Genomic DNA, 19,506 nt, shown 5'->3' on the forward strand with positions numbered 1-19,506 from the left:
TAATTACTCTGAAGGTCACAAAGCGGCGTATTTCTGCCCCAGTGCAGGTACATGTATAAACACTATCCAACAAAAATACTTCTCCCTCACTTTTTCTCCTTAAGTAATGAAAAGACATTATAAAAACAATATGCTTATTTATATAACTATTTTGAATTAGACTAACAGAGAAAGAGACACCCTGTTTAGTAGAGAACACTATTTTTGCAATGTAAAAATAGCCTTTTGGGGCAAAAGTCACTTTTTTCTCTAGATATTCATACTTTCACATAGAAGACTGGCATATGGTATTTCTAAATCTTACCTGTATTTAATATTTTTATCTTATTGTTCAGCTGTATGAATCTTGTAAGAAACACACTAAGCTCCTTTGATGTTTCTGTGATCCTGTTCTGGGCTCAGCAGTACAATACAGACATGGAGCAAGTCCACCAATGGCTCATGAGGATGCTAGAGGGATGGAAAACATCTCCCATGATGGGAGGTTGAGGGAGCTGTGGCTGTTCAGCCTGGAAAGAGGATGTTCAGGGGGATCACATCCATATGTATCAACATCTGATAGGAGTCAGTGACAAAGGAGACACTCTCCTCAGTGATGCCCAGTAGTGGGGCAAGAGGCAATGGGCCCAAATTAACGTACTAGAAGCTTCATCTGCATTCAAGAAAAAGCTTTCTCACTGTGAGAGTGGTCAGACACTGGGCCAAGATGCCCATAGGGGTTGTGGAGTATGTGTCAGTAGATAATCAAACCCAAACTGAACACGGTCCTGAGCATCCTGCCCTAGCTGTTTGAGGTAGACAGCATCAAGGGACCCCTAAAACTTCAACGGTTCTATGATTCTGTGTAATATATACATAACAGTTTGAGAATAAACTGCAAATAAATGAATGAAAGCTTACAGGCATCTCTAAAACAGCCTGTGTTTTCTTCTGATCAACTCATCATCAAACAGCATAATGTGGTTTCAAACCTTATATCAATCAAAATAATGGAATAGCTGAAACTCCTTGAAAGAATTAGTAGCATGAGTAAGGAAACCCTTCAAGTAAAGCAGAATACTTAACATATAGCTTGGATATTTGAGTTTTCTTCAAGATGTTCATAGCAGAAACACTGTCACCTGTGAGCATTTTTTAAAGCATATCTACACACTAGTGCCTAACAATTAAGCTATCCACAAAAAATATTTTTTTTACATTTTTCTTTACTTTCTCCACTTCAAAAATGTTAGACCACCTACAGGTCCACATGCTATATCATGATTTCTGGTCTTTTATATGAGGTGCATAAAGGATTATTTGTCTTATTTGTATGCAATGTATCTAATTTGAGCTTGTGCTTTAAGCATGTCTTGTCAGTCAATGGAGACAGGACAGGCACCTTCAAGGACTCATTAATCGTAACACGAGCATAATCATCCCTCTCTATGGCCTACACAAGGGTTTCATATAATAATGTTAATTTACATGCTTCATTTTCAGCCATCTATTGTAAGGATAAGTAAAAATTCATATACTGAGAGAAGACAATGCGACGTGATTATTTTATTGAGGGAAATTTGGCACATTTCCCTCGGCCAAGGGCTTGTCTACCCCTTTGTTCAGGAACACCTAATTTTCACATTAAAGTGCTTAATTACTTGTTTCTGTATTCCTTCTGTAGGTCTCATTAGTTACCTATCATTTCAGATTTTTTTCTGTGATTTATATGGTATGAATATGCAATACTTTCTCTCATTAATAATAAAGCACATGGAATGGTAGCAACTTGTTTAAAAAAGGTTAGTAATGGTTTTAAATGCCTTTTTTAGAGAATGATATTTCATAGCTATATCCAGTGTATATAATTATATGAATTATATAATAACTATTATGTCTTTTTTGGTTTTTTTTGGTGATTGGTGCTATATGAACAAAGGCAAAGTTTATTTTCCTTAAAAGATCACAGGTAAATCCCACCATATAATTAATAACTATCCTGTGTAGGCTGAAAGAACACAGAAAAAATATTAATTCCATTGCTGAACATGCACAGGAAGAAAATATTAAACAGATGAAAATTGTATTTGGACAAAAAAATCCACAGCTTGTGGAAATATGTAGTTGTCCTGTTCATTTTTACGTGTGACTGAAAACTCATTCAAAATTCTGTTTGTCACTACACATCAGTAAACATACTTACATGCCCTTATAGTGCTGGCTAGGCTGTGCCTCACTGAAAGCACTTCCAGACAGCAAAATCCTTGAACTATATATGCCATTACACTCAGGGACTGTTGGTTCTACTAATTCTGACAATCTGGTGAAAATTGTTCTCAGTCACCAACTGAAATTGCTTTCTATGAAGTCATATCTTACGTCCTTGTTCTGTGTTTGGTTAGCCATATTTAGTTATCTCACCTCATTTATCACAGCATAACACTTAATACCACAGCTGCTGTAAAGATGTAAGTGAGGTTGGATTATCCAGATTTTCTGCAGAGTCACATTTGTATTTTGATTATAACTAGTTCTTGTATTCAACCCCTTTGATGCTTCAAAATGTAATCAATTAAATAATACAGGAGCTAATGTTAGTGAATCCTTTCCTGTTGCCATTTTGCAACAATTACCAGTTCAACAGAAGAATAAAATGTACAGCCATTTTCTGCTGCTCGGGTGGAAGAACAAATGGGCAACTTGTGATTTGTTCTGATATAGAATGTAAAATAATTGTTTATTCACATAACACTCTAATGAGATAATGTGAACTTCATTGAAGGTTTTTTCTTTTAAAATGAAGCAATTAATGGAAATTGTATTCTCAAACCTGGGACACATTTATTTAATTGTTTAATTATTCATTCATTTATCTTTAGTGATAATCACAGAATTTTAGAATTTTTTTGTGTTGGAAGGGGCCACCTAGTTCCCCATCTCCCACCATAGGACATTTTCCACTGGACCGGTGTCCGGTTACCAGCCAGAACAGGGTTAATTTTTGTAGTAGCAATGGCTGGGACGCAGAGGATATCCTGTATCACCTCCCATCACTGCTGGGGGTTGGGGGAAGAAACTCTTTGGGTAGAAGGGGTTTGTTCTGGATCGGCGTAATGTGGTCCGGGGGCAGTTGGGTGGGGCTGATCAGTGTGAATCGTTCACCCCCTGCTTGTACCCTCTGTCGGTGTTGCTGTACTGTTTGTTCCCTTATCTCATTGCTGTTACCAGCACATCGCTCTTATCTCAACCCATAATCTTTGCAGGGCAGTCGGGGCGGGGGAGGCTGGGAGCAAGAGAACAGTGCATGGATTCAGTGGGATCACTAAACCGGAGAATACCAGCCCTAAACGAGGACAACAAAGTTGCTCAAAGTCTCATCTCCAAACTGCCCTTGAACACATCCCGGGATGAAGTAGCCACAGCCTGGCAACCTGGGCAACCTGCTCCAGTGCCTCACCACCTGTGACAATCTGCAGATAGCTGGCAAACAACAGGTGAACAGGTGCAAAAATACTTTAAATAAAATAATTTCCAATTCAATAAGAAAACTTCTATTTTCCTTTCTCCTTTTTACAAATAGTTGGAGGTGTAATTTTATAATAATTGCATTCTTTTATATAATTGCTTTTTTGAAGCTGTTAAACAGTCTACAAATTATTCTTATAATAAAAAGCATCAAACCTACTTTAAGATCAATAGACATCTTACAAGTCTGACACAAATTTATAGAAATTTATAGAAAATTTAAAGTGCCATTAAATTGATGTAGGAGAAAGATTCAGGTATGGGTGATAACAAGTTCATGATTTTCATTCTGGTTTGCCTGTTGAACTGACACTTTCACTGTTGATTTAATTCACTCTAGCAGTAGGTCAAGAAAGCACAAAGAATCATAAGTAAAAAGAGCACAAGAATTAAAACATGAATCTATACATAAATTGTTTTGTAAAGAGCATTGACGTAAGACAAAATACTAAGCATAATTACTATACCTAACACTATGCAGAAGATGGAAAAATTACAAAACAAAAAAATGTAAGGAAGTTACCCTGGAATCTAGAAAGTAAAGATTTTTGATCTGGACCCCAGAAATACATCTGTGAATGTCTGACTGTACTATTAAATCTCGGTTTTCTTTAGTTTTGTTGCCTGAAATGTTGCTCCACCACCTTTTGATCACTTAAAATTGCCTGGATTTTGTGGATGTTTCAGTTTCACATACCTGCACAGTGCTTGTACTTGGTTATCACGTTCACCCATTTCTGTGTCTTGTGATCAAGGCAGCCAGTAGCGGATTTGTATGACGTAAGTCAATGATCAAACATATGCACTATGATATGCAGCCTCATAAATACAGAGTGACTGCACAAAGGACACAGAATCTTCTCCTGTATTTTTGTTCTTTTTCAGATATAAGTATTTAAGTCCCATTTAAGCATAAATATATTATTCATTCTGCTTTTCAAATCATGTATATAAAGTATACTATGCTGAGAAATACAAACATTAATTTCCCAGACTTTTAAGACTGCTGTTCAAACAGAAGTAGCATCCAGACTTCCTAAACCAATCTGGTTTCCCCTTGGATTCACAAGCTTTTCTAGAGTTGTCACCAATTCAAGCACAGAGATGTCCCCAGCGCTCATTCCTGTGCCCTGATATAGCTTACTCACTCCATAATGAGATATATAAATCCAAGACCTATTCCCAGCCAAGAGGAACAAACTGCAGCTGAGGACTGGGTTGATCTATATTTCAGGTTATTTATTTCCTTTTGAGTCTTTCAAAGTTCAGGAATTATTCTCAGCTGAAGACCTGCACCTACAAAAAGGAGAATCATCTTCATTCTGAGTTTTACTCCTGGCAGCTCATCACTCAGCAGGCTGATGGATACCCTCTTAAGCACTTTTGTCCTGTCAGATTTCCATGAAGAGTCTTCATGTTTAACACAAGCCTGAGGCTCTACTAAATGCAATGTATTATGCAAATTCTTAGGATTTGACCAAAGTCTACTCAAAAAAAAAAACCAAAAAAACACTGGATTTCAACTACAGATATAAAAATGACCAACTGTTAAGAGTCAAATTTTCTGCCATTATAAGTAATTTTTGCAATCTAATGCCATGTAAAACACATAGAATTAAATACTATCAAACAGTGAATTGCCAAAGCTTGAGGCATTTCAGTAAAAAAGAAAAATATTACTTTGTCCCAATTAGCAAATGGTGAAGAGCTCTGAAACAATTTAGGAATAAAGTGAATGAGCAACTGTGAAGAATATAATTTACACTTTACAAAATAATTTAGAGTAGTTAACCTACAAGAACACCATTTGCCAAGCAAACAAGTTTCTCTGTTGAGGCCATCTACATGTGACTTACTAAGGCTAATGAGCACAGGTGAGCTGTTGGAGAGGCCGCTAGGGTTCTCAATGAATATGAGTCTGACATATCCCAGGAAAACACCACATATTACATGAATATTACTGGGAGAAGAAGTTGCATTAGATGCAGTCTAATTAGCAATTCTTGGTTTGGTCTGACAGCCTGCATATTGGAGAATTTGTACGGCAAGATATGGAGCTGTATATATAAAGCTGTATGCTGTAATAAATGTGCTTGGGACAAATCCTCTTGAAATAACAGAAAAATAAATCAACTCAAATACTGGTGCTAAATATACATTTCTAAAGGAGGGCATAATAATGCATTTTTTTCTAATAACCCCACAGCTTGTTGCTTTGACTAACTTTCAATTAGTAATTTTCCACAACTAATTTAGTTTCTCATGGAGTTCCATGTTAGTTCAGTTGTTTTTTCCACCATTTACTGTTCTATAATATATCAAATGAGTAACACAGCTGTGAGTAGTCTGGAGTAGTAGACTGATGAGGAGTGGCTGGAGGAGCTGGGGGTGTTCAGCATAGACAAAACAATGTGGGGGATATGGTTTAGTTGTGGACTTGGCAGTACTGAGTTAACAGTTTGACTTAATGATCCTAGAAAGCTTCTCCTAAATTATTCTATGATTTTATAAAAATTCTGGCAATAATTATGAATACATATATTCTGTATTTTAATGCAAACTTGTAAAGGTATGTTTGTCATGTTATACAAGTTTAATGACTAAAATGGCCCTGACTCAACAAATTACAATGCAGTTTACATTTAAACTTCACTTGTAAGAGACTGCTTCAAAAGACCAAATAAGAGACATTTAGAAAAACTGTTAAGAAAAAAAATTCTTCCTTGCTCTGAGACAATTCTTCATTGTCCTAAGAATAAATAGTTGTAATGGAAATTAGTGCGAAAAGTCTTTATAGCGTTTGCATATTTACCCTTGGAATTGTGTCACTGCAGATTTAATAAAAGTCATCTGAAATTTTGGCCTTCTGGTAGCATTGGATTTCAGTGCTCTATACCTCTCTTATATATAAATATACAGATGTATATGTATATGTATATGTAAATGTATATGTATATGTATATGTATATGTATATGTATATGTATATGTATATGTATATGTATATGTATATGTATATGTATGCACTAAAATATAATAGAAATACAGTCCAACTATCAGTTACTTTTACAGGTGTTTTGGGGAAATGATAAAAAGGACTAAGAAACCAACCTGAATAAGCATCCAGCTGAACTGGCAGAGGTAAAGGTAATGGGTAACAGATGCAAGGGCAAAGCAGCTTTCCTCTGAGATATGCTGGCTCATGTAAGCAGAGGCCAGAAATGAAACCTGATGGGGGAAAAAAAAGAAAACATGCATATTGGAATTAAACAGAAATAAGGTAATATTAACAATAAGAGGAAAAAAAGTTTGGAAATAAAACATACACTAAATTACTATTTCAGAGACTCAGGAAAGATATCTCGGACATTTAATATTCACCCAAAGCAGTTATGCTTAAACACTGTCAACCCCTAAAGCAGTTGGATTTGCTGAAGCCTTAGTAGACAAGCTGTGATGATACATCTAGATATATTTTTGGCTGTAATGGAAAAGAATATTGATACTGCACGGATGTTTTTGTTGTTGCTAGACAATGTTTATCCGAAGTCTGGGGCTTTTTCATTTCCCATGCTCTGCCAGATAACAGGTACTGTACCACTCTTAAATTACTTTTTTTTTAGAAATCTGACACCTGACACTCTGCTATGAGAAATCAAGGGTCAAGCTTGAAGAATGAGGAAGCACACCTGAGAGAGAGGGTATGTATGAGAGAGGGTAAAGAGTCAGGAGAGGCACCCTGGGGCCATCTGCCTGCTGTGAAGGGACCCCACTCCCAGCAGTGGCAGTCTCAGGTGGTGCATGTGTAACTCCTTAAATGGTGTGAGAATGTTCAGGCAGTGCCCTCTCCACACACTGCACCCTTATATGACCAGACTACGGAGAGACTAAATATTTATTGTTTAAAATTGTTCCCATGCAACATTAAACACAGGTTTTGCAATTGGGGTGCAGATTTGCCTGTATAAGACTAAGAGAGATGTTATCTTCTGATTTGAATAAATCCAGATATTTCATCAAGTAAACAAACAAACTCAAGGCATTTACTGTCTTCAGGCCATCAGACTTGCAGGAATATTATGCCTCAGCCCCTAAGATAGCAATACTGGACAAAAGGCAGGAAGCAACTATTCCTTTGTCTAATACCATACCAGGTTTTCACATACACAAGGCAGTTACAGTTTGGGGGTTTTCCACAAATATGCCAAATATCAAAGGACTATATGTTGGCTGGACAAGTAGTCAATGCATTGTGTAAGGAACAAAGGTATTCCAACTCTGACAGCGGTGAATGGAGCTAGACAATTTCAACAGAGCATTTTAAATTAAAACACAACTCAGAAACATTAAGCTCTGCCTTCTGTAAATTTCTTTACAGAAGAAATGGTGCTACAAGCAAAATTCATAAAACGCTTAAAGTGTTCACATAAAGAAAGGTTCTACTTATCCACTGTGCTGATCATTTTCTCTTTGCCTGACAAAAGCACTACTTTTTTCACCAACAGCCCATTGACTTGTTAGTAACAGAAACTAATGGGCTCTGGAGACAGATTTGATGTACATAAAATCGAGAGATGGGATAGGTAAGAAAGTTAAAGCAAATTAAGTGATTTGGATACATGTGGACACTGTATTTGCAACAAAATACTCATATGGTACTGAGTAACCCTTACACTATCTCTTTATCATAAAAGTACCCTTATAAAGACAGTATAATGTTACCTCATCATGAAATTGAAGAATAACAATGAGCAACTGGGGAACAAGTAGTCTAAAAATAATTATGAAAAGCATTTCAAAATCTAAAGAAAAAAAAATGCACATTCAATATTTTATGTGGTATTTATCAGCTTCTGCTGAGAACTGGCATCTGATCATGACCATATAACCATTCAGTTATTAAAAGGTTAACACACAGATTAATAATGACTGGTCTTTGCCAAATTCTGACACTGCTGAAAGAAATCCCATCATCTGGAGTGCGTTACACACAATTGAAATATGTCTACAATAGCTGTCATCCATGAGGGATAAACAAGAAGTGTTTGTGGAAACAACTCCACAGCACCAGCTCTCTCAAACACTACCAGTAGTAATTTGTCTAAGACTTGAGCAAATGCTTCTACTGACAACAAGCATCGGACAACAAAGGGTGGAAAGGCTTTATAACCTTTTGCTCTCTAAAGCCTTGTGTATATGTCAAGGACAAACTCCAGGCTAGAGTCAAATAGGGGATGCAAACACAAAAGCAGACTGATGGAGTTCTGGAAATATTACTTTTAACCCCTTTTGGACTGAATGTTGGCTTGAAAGCATTTTGCATTTATAACCAAGAAGCTATAATTCCTAACACTCTCCTGTTATTCAAGAAAAATAAGGTTTTGCATATTTAAAAAGAAGAGTGTATCACTATATCAACAGTTTTCCAATTAAAACAATGCAAAGAGTCCAAATATGTCCTAAAAATGCATATCTTTGACAGAAACTGACTTTTCTTAAAGGAACAAGACAGCAATATGGCCGGGGTAATCACTCAGCTAAGAATTCACTGAATTTAGTGGCCTTAGAGTATTTTAGGAAAAAAAAAAAAGTGAAATATAAAGTTTTCATATCTTGTTATCTTGTATCTTGGTTGGAAGCTACAAATAAGAATTGGTTTATAACACAAAAAACCCCACAAACCAATAATATGCCTTCCCAATAAAGTGTTCCTTGGACTAATTGCCCCATGTCTTCTGTACCTCACTTAGTTATTAACTGTAGGCTGCAACATTTTATAACACGGAACATATTACTTTAATAACAAAAATATGTGCCATCTATTGGGACAAATTGTACACTCCCGAATCTTTAAAATATATGCTCATTATAGCACCAACTGTCCAGAGCTCTTTTTACAGAGAACTTACAGTTTAAATAGCCCTTTTCAATCTTTATATATTGACATTTAGCTCTATGATGAAATGAGAACATAATGCTTCTTCCTCATTCTCGTCAAGGTGATTAGTTGTGGTGCTTTTATAGTGGAGGCATTCATGGAAGTGACTTTCTAAGAGAAGCTGCTAGCAGTCTCCTCCGTGTCTGACAAAAAGATCAATCAGTAATTAATTTCAAGAATTGGCAATCTGTTAAACCATTAAGAAAACTGTACATGCCTCTGTGAAGATACACGTTAAAGATAAAAAAAGCCCAGAGGCGTCTCTTTCCCTTCCAGTCTGGAGGCAGGTGACAAGGCTGGCCTGGCCCGTGTCTCAGGGGTTCACCCTTCCTGGGCGCCATCGGCTGTCAGGCAGGCTGGGGGGAGGCCGTGGGGCTGAGGCCGGCTCCAAACATCTTGCTGCTGAGCTGGGATCCTCCAGGCCCCCAGAGCAGCCAGGGCCAGGCCGGCCCGGTCAAGATTCTGCCGCTGTTGGGGTTCACCCACAACCACTGGGCAGGAAGAGGAGAAGCCATCAGCCCTGGCGTGCTGCTGCTGAGCTCTGGCCTGGCTGCTAGGATCCCAGCCGCCCTCCCAGCCCAGCTGCAGCTCCGGCCGAAAGCTGTCGGGCCTGGCCAGGGCCGGGTGACCATCTGCAGCCCCCAGGTGGGATATTAACTTCAATCCTCCCACGAGTGAGGGAAAAGGATGAAGTGCAGGCATGTAGAACAACAATATGAAGACATCAAGGTCAGTGAAGAGGAAGTCAAGTCCCAGATGGGAGAAATGAGGAGATGCCTTGATCTTAGGGCTGAAATCCTTTTGTAAAGCTATGGAGAAAAATGTAATTGACACATCAGAGTCTTTTTTCCCTGTAACTCGCTGAAGAAATATGGGGAGATAGATTGTTCAAACCCATGCTGAAGCAAGCATTGTTGAAATAGCTGTGAATTTGAGAAGTTTGAACAGAAAGAGAGAAGAATGATGAAAACCCTGCACCTCCAGGGTGAGAAGAAGATCTCTGTTTACAGAGATGAAGATGATCTCAGAGATAGTTAAAGAGAACCTTTGCTTATGAAGAGCTCATCCTTAAAACAGTACTTCATAACTTGACAAGGCCCATAAACACAGCTGTGGGAAAAAACGTGAAAAATGGGAGGAACTTCACGATTGCAGATTTTCTGGGCGGCTGCTATTCATGAAAATTAGAAACCATGAGAGAACTATTTTCTTGTGGAGCAGTCTCCATAAATTAACAAGAGGGACTTTTCTCCCTAAGTTAACTGAAGAAAGACTATTCTAGAAGTGATAAACTGACTGAATTGTTTTTGTACATTGTTAGTGAGAAAGAAAAAGTTGTAGGGGGGAGGAAAAGTGTTCTAAAGGTCTTATTCTGATTCTTAGTATTCTTTCTTTTAGTCACTGTTAATAAAGCTTTCTTCATATCCTTTTAAAGTTTTGAGCCTGCTTTGCCTTCCTCCTAATTCAATCTCAGAGCAAAAAAATAAGTAAGCATATTCTAGTGAGTGCAATGGCATTCGGCCAGCACTGAAAACCTCCAAATCAGTCTTGACCCAAAATTATTTAATTAATAATCCCTTAAATAACTCAAGTAGCAGGCTGATACTTTTAGTAGTTTGACTGTGATGGTTCCATACCACACTGAAAATTATGGTGATAGCATATAATTCAAAATGTTCCCTTTGGCAGTGAAAAAAAAAGTTAAAAAATAAGATAAATAAATGCACTTCCAAAAAGCTCTTTGACACGGTCCCCATCTGATAGTCATTTACTCAGCTAATCAAAGGACACTGCAATTCTTTTTAAACTTTAAAATCATTATCTACCAATTATTTGAAGAAAATTATTACCAGGTGATTCCATCTAAATCATCACACCAAACTATAAATGAGTAACATTAGATGATTTACAAAATTATATATTCCCAGAGGAAGACCAAGCCCATCTACACCACCACTGGACCTTCAGAGGAAAACTACACCCTTCTACAGCATCACTGCTCCAACAGACAGAACAACATCTGTCACTTCAGGAGGACTGCAGCCACATTTAATTGGACTGCTACCAACACCCTGATCCACAGGGTGTCAGGTTGTAATTTCACTCTGTCAGTTTTGTATTGCTGCATTTTTATTTTTATTTTTCCTAATAAAGAACTGTTATGACTACTCCCATATCTTTGTCTGAGAGCCCTTTTAATTTCAAAGTTATGATAATCCGGAGGGAAGGGGTTGACATTTTCCATTTCAGGAGAGGCTACTGCCTTCCTTAGCAGACACCTGTCTTTTCAAACCAAAACGTGTGTGAAGAGTATTTTTCTACTGCTGTTTCCAAGTGGCAGGCTGTATCTGAACATCTCTCCTCTACTAGACGAGATCTAGTTTCCAGCCTGCACTTTTTCATTGTCAGTTTATATCTGTTTTGATTTCTGTTGTAAGTTTCTCAGGTTACGCAGGGTTTCCTCCGCCTTGGGATTTGTACTATCATGAATTTACAGAAAGCAGTAGTACGCTCCCTCAGGCTCCATTTTTCAGGGTTAATTGATCCACTACACAACAAGTTCTCTGTAGAGATGCCTAAACTGATCTGGACAGCAAAAGCAGTTTAGCTCCAAGAATACAGCATCTGCCTAGATCAATTTACCTTGTTTCTCACAGTAACCCCGCATACTGAAATGCATGCTCACACATGTGAAAATTTGTCCTTGTGCAAAACGTCTTTGCAGCTTTTGCTCCAATTTCATTGTCCTTCTCTATACTGGTAATACATTGATTCTATCCTTCTTGCAAACATGTAGGGCTGGACGAAAACATGTAGGCAGAAGTTTCATAAGATTCTCATCCAGCACTTCTCTTATCTTCCTATATCCATGCAAAAACCTCTGATCACAGTCATAGATTTACAGAATAGTTTGGAAGGGACCTTAAATATCACCTAGCTCCAAAATCTCTGCCATGGGCACTGACACCTTCCATTACAGCAGGTTGCTTTAAACCCCATCCAGCCCGGCCTTGAACACTTCCAGGGTAGGGGCAGCTACAGCTTTTCTGGGCAATCTGTGCCAGTTCCTCACAGTAAATAATAAATAATATTAAACAGTAAATAATATTTTCCTAATATCTAAACTTACTGTCAGTTTTAATCCTTTCCCCTTACTCTTTCATTACATACTCTTGAAAACTGTTTCTCTCCATCTTTCTTGTATGCTCCCTTCAGGTACTTGATGGTCGCAATTAGGTCACTTCAAAGCCAGACTGAGAAGTTTCAACTCTCCTAGCTTTTCCTGATAAGAGAGATGTTCCATCCCTTTAATCATCTTGGTGGACTTGCTCCAAGAGGTCCATGCCCCTTCTGGGATGGAAACCTCAGACCTGATTGGGGTCTCATGAGAGCGGAGCAGAGGGGCCAAATACTGTCCCTCAGCCTGCTGGATGCACTGCTTGGATGCAGCCCATGATGCAGCTGTCTTTTTAGGCAGATAAACGGTAATCCCTCAGTGATCATCACTCAGTGAATCATCATCCAGTGATCATCAGTGGTACACCCAGCTTTCCTTCCCATTTTAAATGAATTACTTCTTGGTGCAGAATTTTGCTGCTAGCCTACAAGTTATGACAGTTCAACTTGTTCTAGAAAATATTCCTTTATTTCATTCTTCAGTTTTCAAAATTATTCACAGCTTTATATATGCTACCCCACTACCCCTTAGTGTCAGCGCTTCTCTACTTTCCGACCATTGGTGCATTTTGCCTGGGTGTGTTATTTTCTGTCCCATAAACCCAGGCTTTAGTACCAGTACAACACCTCTATTTGTCACTCTCTCGTTGTTGTCTTTTCCCCTTAGTCTGTGTCTTCTCAGATCTGAGTTCCTAGACTAATCCTCCTCCATTACTATTTTATTTATTCTTGTGACACATTCTTGTCAAAGAAAAGTATCAGACTAGTTTGGTATGATCTAAGTACAAGTACATGTGAGCATTCCCTCCTTTATTTATCACTACTGTCGACAGAATTTTTTTTAACTCTTAGATGCTTCTGATACTGTATTAATGGACCTCCAGTTGCCAATATTAATTATCTTATATTATATATTACTCTTAATATATTATTTTCCAGTCAGATAATGGCACTCTGAAACACAAGATTTTTTAAAAGCACTTGCTGTGAGACCTGCAAGACATTCTACAAGTGTTGTCAAAGTTAGGACTGGGAGCTTTTCTGTTTCAAACTTTGAACGCACCTATCCTTTGAATGTTCCTTCTCTCATGGTGTCCACAACCTTCACTCCATGCTACCAACTCTACTATCTTGTCTTTATCTCAGTGGTGACCTTTAACATCACTATCTTCACTGACAGTGTGAAGACTGAACTTTTTTCTGTTTGGAGTCACATCTAATGTATTTACTTTTCCTGCCTCACTGCAAATTTTTACCAGAAATTTTACATTATTCTCTTTTCATCTATATAAAAGAAACCCCACCCACCTACTACTGGGCTCATCAGACAGAGAGTTTGGATGTTATTGGCATAAAAGATTTGGTAATCAGGATGCCTTGGCAAGAGCAAACAGAACTTACTGGAAAAGAAAATTACATTGACTTCTGCAAGCAAGAGATGTTGTAAAAAGTGTAAGTTTGTTTATATGACGATTAACTCAATCATTGTAGTAAAACATTACTGCTCTTCCTAATATAGCCCACAAACATATGTAGTCCACAATAAGATTGGATTCTTCTGACCACCTCAGAGTCTCTTCATCTCTCCCATCATTGCCAATAACTGGTACCTCTATGTGACAAAAATTACTGGCCTGACTGGCAGCAGTCAGCGAGCCCCTGAAATGATTGTGATGGTGAGAGGTCCATGTTTGGGCCCATAACCCCCTGCCTGCTGCAACATGACATGAAACCATGCTTGCCCTTTTGGGCAAGCATAGATCCCCTACCCCAAAGCACAACCTGAAGTCATTTTTACTATGGGTGTCACACATGCTCCCCAATGCCACCCCTTCTTCTATATTTGCTCCCTGCTTCTGGGACAAGGTCAGTGTAAAGCTCTACGTTCTGGCTACACTGTGTGGCCATGAGACAGAGCTACAAATGCTTCCTCCTTGGAGGCCAAGCATGGAAGTGATTAAAAAGGAGGGAGGGAGGAAGCCTGTAAGGGCACTGCTGAGATGGTCCCCGCAACCATGCCAGATTTAAATCTGCCCAGGTCCCTCTCCCCATCCCCCATCCTCATGCCCTCCATGATGAGTGCCAGGGATAGAGCCTGGTTGCCACCTCCAGTCTCACCATCACACCACCAGCAATCCCTTATGCAGCAAACACTGACTCCAGCAGTGTAGGGCAGCCTGATCCTTTTGAGCCCAGCCTTGGAAAAGATCCGGTCTTATTCCCTTTGGATATGCATAATAATTGGTTACAGATAAAAAAGAAAGCCCTTAAAGACAGGGACTTTGACACTGCAGCAGAAATCTTTTTGGCCCCTGTGCAACTTGGCCCAAAGTGGGGAAATCCACAATGGTACCCTCTAGGTCACTCAAAAATTAAGAAACTGCACCGTACCACAGCAGAATATGGACTGAGGTCCCCTTGCTTAAGTAATTTATGAAGAGCAACTTTTACTACTCACCTCATGACTCCTCATGATAAGTTTTTGGCAAATCTTTTGCTCACATTGCCACAATATGCAATATTTATGGCACAATGGAAAAAAAGACTGGAGAATTTAATTATAACATATGCAGGGCATGCAAACCAAGCCCTTGCTGGCTTAACTATTATCACCTTATGGGGGAAGGGGTGCATACCAATCCTAATGTCCAAGCTGCCTTACCGAGAGAAGCCCTAGCAGGTGTCATGGACACATCTTGTTTGGCATTTCTTAAGTTTCCTGATGCCAAAACCCCACTATAGTCCTTCATAAATATCAAACAAGGTCCACAAGAGTCCTATATGCAGTTTGTGGACAGATTAAACAAACACTGGAGAGACAAATGGATAATTGTCAAGCAAGGGAAATTATACTCCTCAAATTTGCCATAGAAAATGCTAATGAGGACTATAAACACTTTTTGAAATCTCAGCCTCCTGAAACTGAACACACTTTACTCCAAATGATACAAACATGCAACCACTTGGGGACACAACAACACAGCGCAGCAATCACATATCAAGCCGTGGGGCAGGACATAGCGGATGCTTTTGCTGCCCTGAAATTAACCTCTGGAAAGCAGCTGGTTTATTTTAGCTGTGGGGAATCTGGATGCATTACAAGAGACTGCCAAAAAGTGCAAAACTCCAAAGCCCCAGGTATTATACCCTTGCTGTCAGAAAGGCTCTCATTTCGCTAGTCTATGCTGCTCAAAGTTTCACCAGAATGGCCAACCTTTACAAGGAAACTCATCTTGGAGCGTGGAGCAGCACGATGCGATGACACAAATCCCACAGCCGATGCAGCAATCGGAGCAGCTGTCAACTTGCACCCGGCCCCGCCCCACCTGCCGGACCCTGGTCACTGAGCTACAACCAGCCAGCCACCAGAGGCAGCGCAGGAACGGACCTGGCAACCTCCAACACAGTAATGGGGCTTGATTAATCTGGTAATTTGCTTCCCACAGGAGTTTTTGGACCACCAGGACAGCATATGCATGCTTTGCTTTTGGGCCAATCATCCCCTTCAGTAACAGAGTTGGTTGTTCTCCCTGGGGCTATTGACTCTGACTCAGCCAGGGTAATACAGATCATGGCTTGGAGCCCCCACCTGCCCTGTGCAGTCCCGGCCAGGAGCAATGTAGCCCTACTCATACTTTTCCCCGCAGCACCCCTATCTGCACCCCCGGCAGCTGAATAGAGGAAAGGGAGGGGTTGGTTCCATAGGGGTCCCGCAGATTTTTTGGACACAATGTATCAAATCTCAGTGTCCCACATACCAGTGCAAAGTGACTCTGAAAGACAGGGACATAATTTTTAACAGAATTGGTTGATACTAGTGCACATGTGACTGTTATCTCAAAAAGCCAAGGGCCCAGTGATTGGCCATTAACGACTGTGCCTCAGGTACTCTCAGGTGTGGGTGGGAATAGTCAAAGATTGCTAAGTCAACACAAGGTGCAAATAACCAGGTGTGATGGGCAGACAGGCACAGTTAAACCATCTGCGCTGCCAGTCTCTCTGGTTTTGTGGAGGAGTGATGTGTTGACACAGTGGGAATTTTTATATTTTCATATAGGGGTCATTGGGATACATGGCACCCCCAAACTTACTTGGAAAACTTCTGACCCTGTGTAGGTGAACCAGTGGTCCCTGTAATTAGACAAACTGTGCATATTAAAAGAACTAATACAGATGGAAAAAGGACATATAGTCCCATCTAATAGCCCTTGGAATTCCCCTGTGTTTGTGATCAGAAAGCAATCTGGGGGGCGGAGGCTGTTGCATGACTTGCAGAAAATAAATGAAGTAATAGAAGAAATGGGAGCCCTCCAACTGGCTTCCTTTTCCCTTCCATGATCCCCAGAAACTGGCACATGGCAATGATTGATTTAAAAGATTGTTTTTTTTGATATTCTGCTGCATCTGAACAATGCAGCAAAATTCAACTTTTCTGTACTGAGCATTAGTATGTAGCACCACTGATTTGATATCACTGGGTGGTATTATCCAAAGGCATATTATCCAAAGTGCAACAGCCAGTGGTTGGCTATTTGCCAACGGTATGTTGCAAGGACCCTAAGTCCGATTCGGGAACCATGCCTGATGTTCTATTGTATCATTATATAGACGATATTCTTATTTCTGCAGAAACTGTGATTTGAATGGAAGAAGCAGTACTGGCTGTCAGCCAGGCTGTTACATCAGCAGGTGATCATTGCCTCTGAAAAGGTTCAAAAGACATCCACATGGAAATATCTGGGCTGGTGCATAGGAATGTACTCTATTTCAGCACAACCTTTGCAAATTATAAAAGAAATCAAAACTCAGCATGACGCACAAAAATTGCTAGGGACCATAAACTGTGTTCCTCCCTTACTTGGAATCTCAAATGTAGGTTTGGAGCCATTGTTTGCCCTTTTAAAGGGAGAGCCTGACCTCTTATCATCTAGACATTTAAACACAAAGGCACAAGTCGTGCTTCTAAAAGTAACTGATGCTATCTCACAAAGGCAATCAGCTCGCTAGGCTAGGCTCCAGAGTTACTTCTATGGTTAATCATTTTAAACACTGACAGTCAATCACATGCCTTGATATTTTAGTGGGACTCAGAAAAAACCTCTGTAACTATCAAATGGGTCTTTTTTCCTAATATTATGTCCAAGACTATTTCAATTCAAGATGAACTTATGGCCATGTTAATTGTCAAAGTTCATTAAAGAATGACCTCCTTGGCTGGAAGGGACTTTGACTATACATTTTTATCTCTTACAATGTTCTGTTTTGATTGGTTGCTACAGAAATCAGAGAAATTGCAAATAGCTTCAGCAGATTACCCAAGGCAGACATCTATCCATCCACACAAGCGCAAGATGTTAAGCTGTTCTTTTAATTTGCTCCCAAAGCCAAGGAGAAGTGAGACTTCTTTGCAAGATATGGCAATATTCACAGATGGTTCTTGGACAACCTGTAAATCACTGATTCCATGGAGTTATTCTGGAATGGGAGCTTGGCAATCTGATATTGCTGTTGCTGAATGGTCTCCCCAAGTTGTAGAATTAGTTGCTGTGGTCAGTGTTTCAGAAATTCAGCTCACCTTTTAGCCTAATTACTGACCCTAACTGCTGCCTATGTCACAGGAGCTGTATCTGAAGCAGAAGCCTCTGTCTTAAAACAAGTTAAAATTATATTCTTTTTTACTGGTTGAAACTACTGGTTTTTATTTTAAATCAAAGGATTGCTCCATACTTTGTTATGCATATAAGGTTGTATTCCAATCTGCCTGGATTTCTTACAGAAGGCAATGCCCAGGCAGACTTGTTAATCCTACTGCTGCAATATGTTTTACCAAAGAGAACAGAGCAGGCTAGAGTCATTCATTTTTTCACCAAAACGCTGTGAGTTTAGACTTTTGAGTTCACTCCAGTACAAGCTTCTAGTGTTTTTGCTACAAGTCCTGTCAGAATTGCTCTCTTCCTAATGTGAACACGGGGTCAACCTAAGAGGTCTACAGAGCCTACAATTTTGACAAACAGACGTGACACACTTTCTTGAATTTGGCCATTAGAAATTTGTGCATACTTCTATTTATATACTTTCAGGTGATCTGTTTGCCTCAGCTCACATAGGAGAAACAGCAAAGGATGCTTGCCATCATTTCAGCGCTGCCTTTGCCACATTAGAAACAGATTAGGAGAGATACTGGCCCCGCATACATTTCCCATAAAGTCGCACATTTTTTCTCCTTTTTGGGAATTACCCACAAGATGAGCATACCCCCCTCACCCACCAGGCAGTCCATTATAGAGCGAGCCCATGGCTCCCTCAAGCATCTCCTGGCCCAACAGAAGGAGGAGCTGGAGACACACCTGCTGAAAGACTACAGAAAGCCCTATATATTTTTAATTTTTTGAACTGTTCAATAATGGACTTAAATCCCCCTATGACTAGGCATTTTGCATCATCCACATAGCTTTTATGCAAGGAGAAACCATCAGTACTGATCTGTGACCCAGAAACTGGTAAAATCCTTGGCCCCTTATCCTTTGATCACATGGGGGAGACGTTTTGCTTGTATCTCTACAAAGAATGGACCACATTGGATCTCTGCAAGGAATGCGAAATTGTTCCAGGAACCTCTACCAGAAGCTGATGGAGACCAGGATGCTATCAAGCTCTCAGAAGAGGAGGGAGGGAGGAACCACACTGAGACTGCAATTCCTGAGTAACATCTTTTGTCCCACCTGCAAAGGAAACTGTGAACCTTGGGTTTTATGTCAGTGTAAAAAGTGTGCTATCTGTGATATCGCAGAGTCCTTTCAGCAAGACCATTTATGATGTGGAGTTACAAATAAGGTAAAAGACCGTTGAATTTTTAATTGTAGTAGGCCAAGAGGAAAGGGACAGACCT

General features: G+C 39.6%; 1 protein-coding gene across 1 annotated transcript in view; it reads right to left on the reverse strand.

Annotated features, from left to right (window-relative positions):
- Positions 1–19,506, reverse strand: part of ADGRV1 (adhesion G protein-coupled receptor V1) — a 273,887-nt gene that overhangs the window by 71,392 nt on the left and 182,989 nt on the right. The window contains exon 85 of the mRNA XM_058043225.1: positions 6,614–6,730. Coding sequence (XP_057899208.1) covers positions 6,614–6,730 — 117 coding nt within the window. The remainder of the gene's footprint in view (positions 1–6,613; positions 6,731–19,506) is intronic.

The sequence above is a fragment of the Melospiza georgiana genome, chromosome Z, assembly GCF_028018845.1.
Source record: "Melospiza georgiana isolate bMelGeo1 chromosome Z, bMelGeo1.pri, whole genome shotgun sequence".
Taxonomy (NCBI): Eukaryota; Metazoa; Chordata; class Aves; order Passeriformes; family Passerellidae; genus Melospiza; species Melospiza georgiana.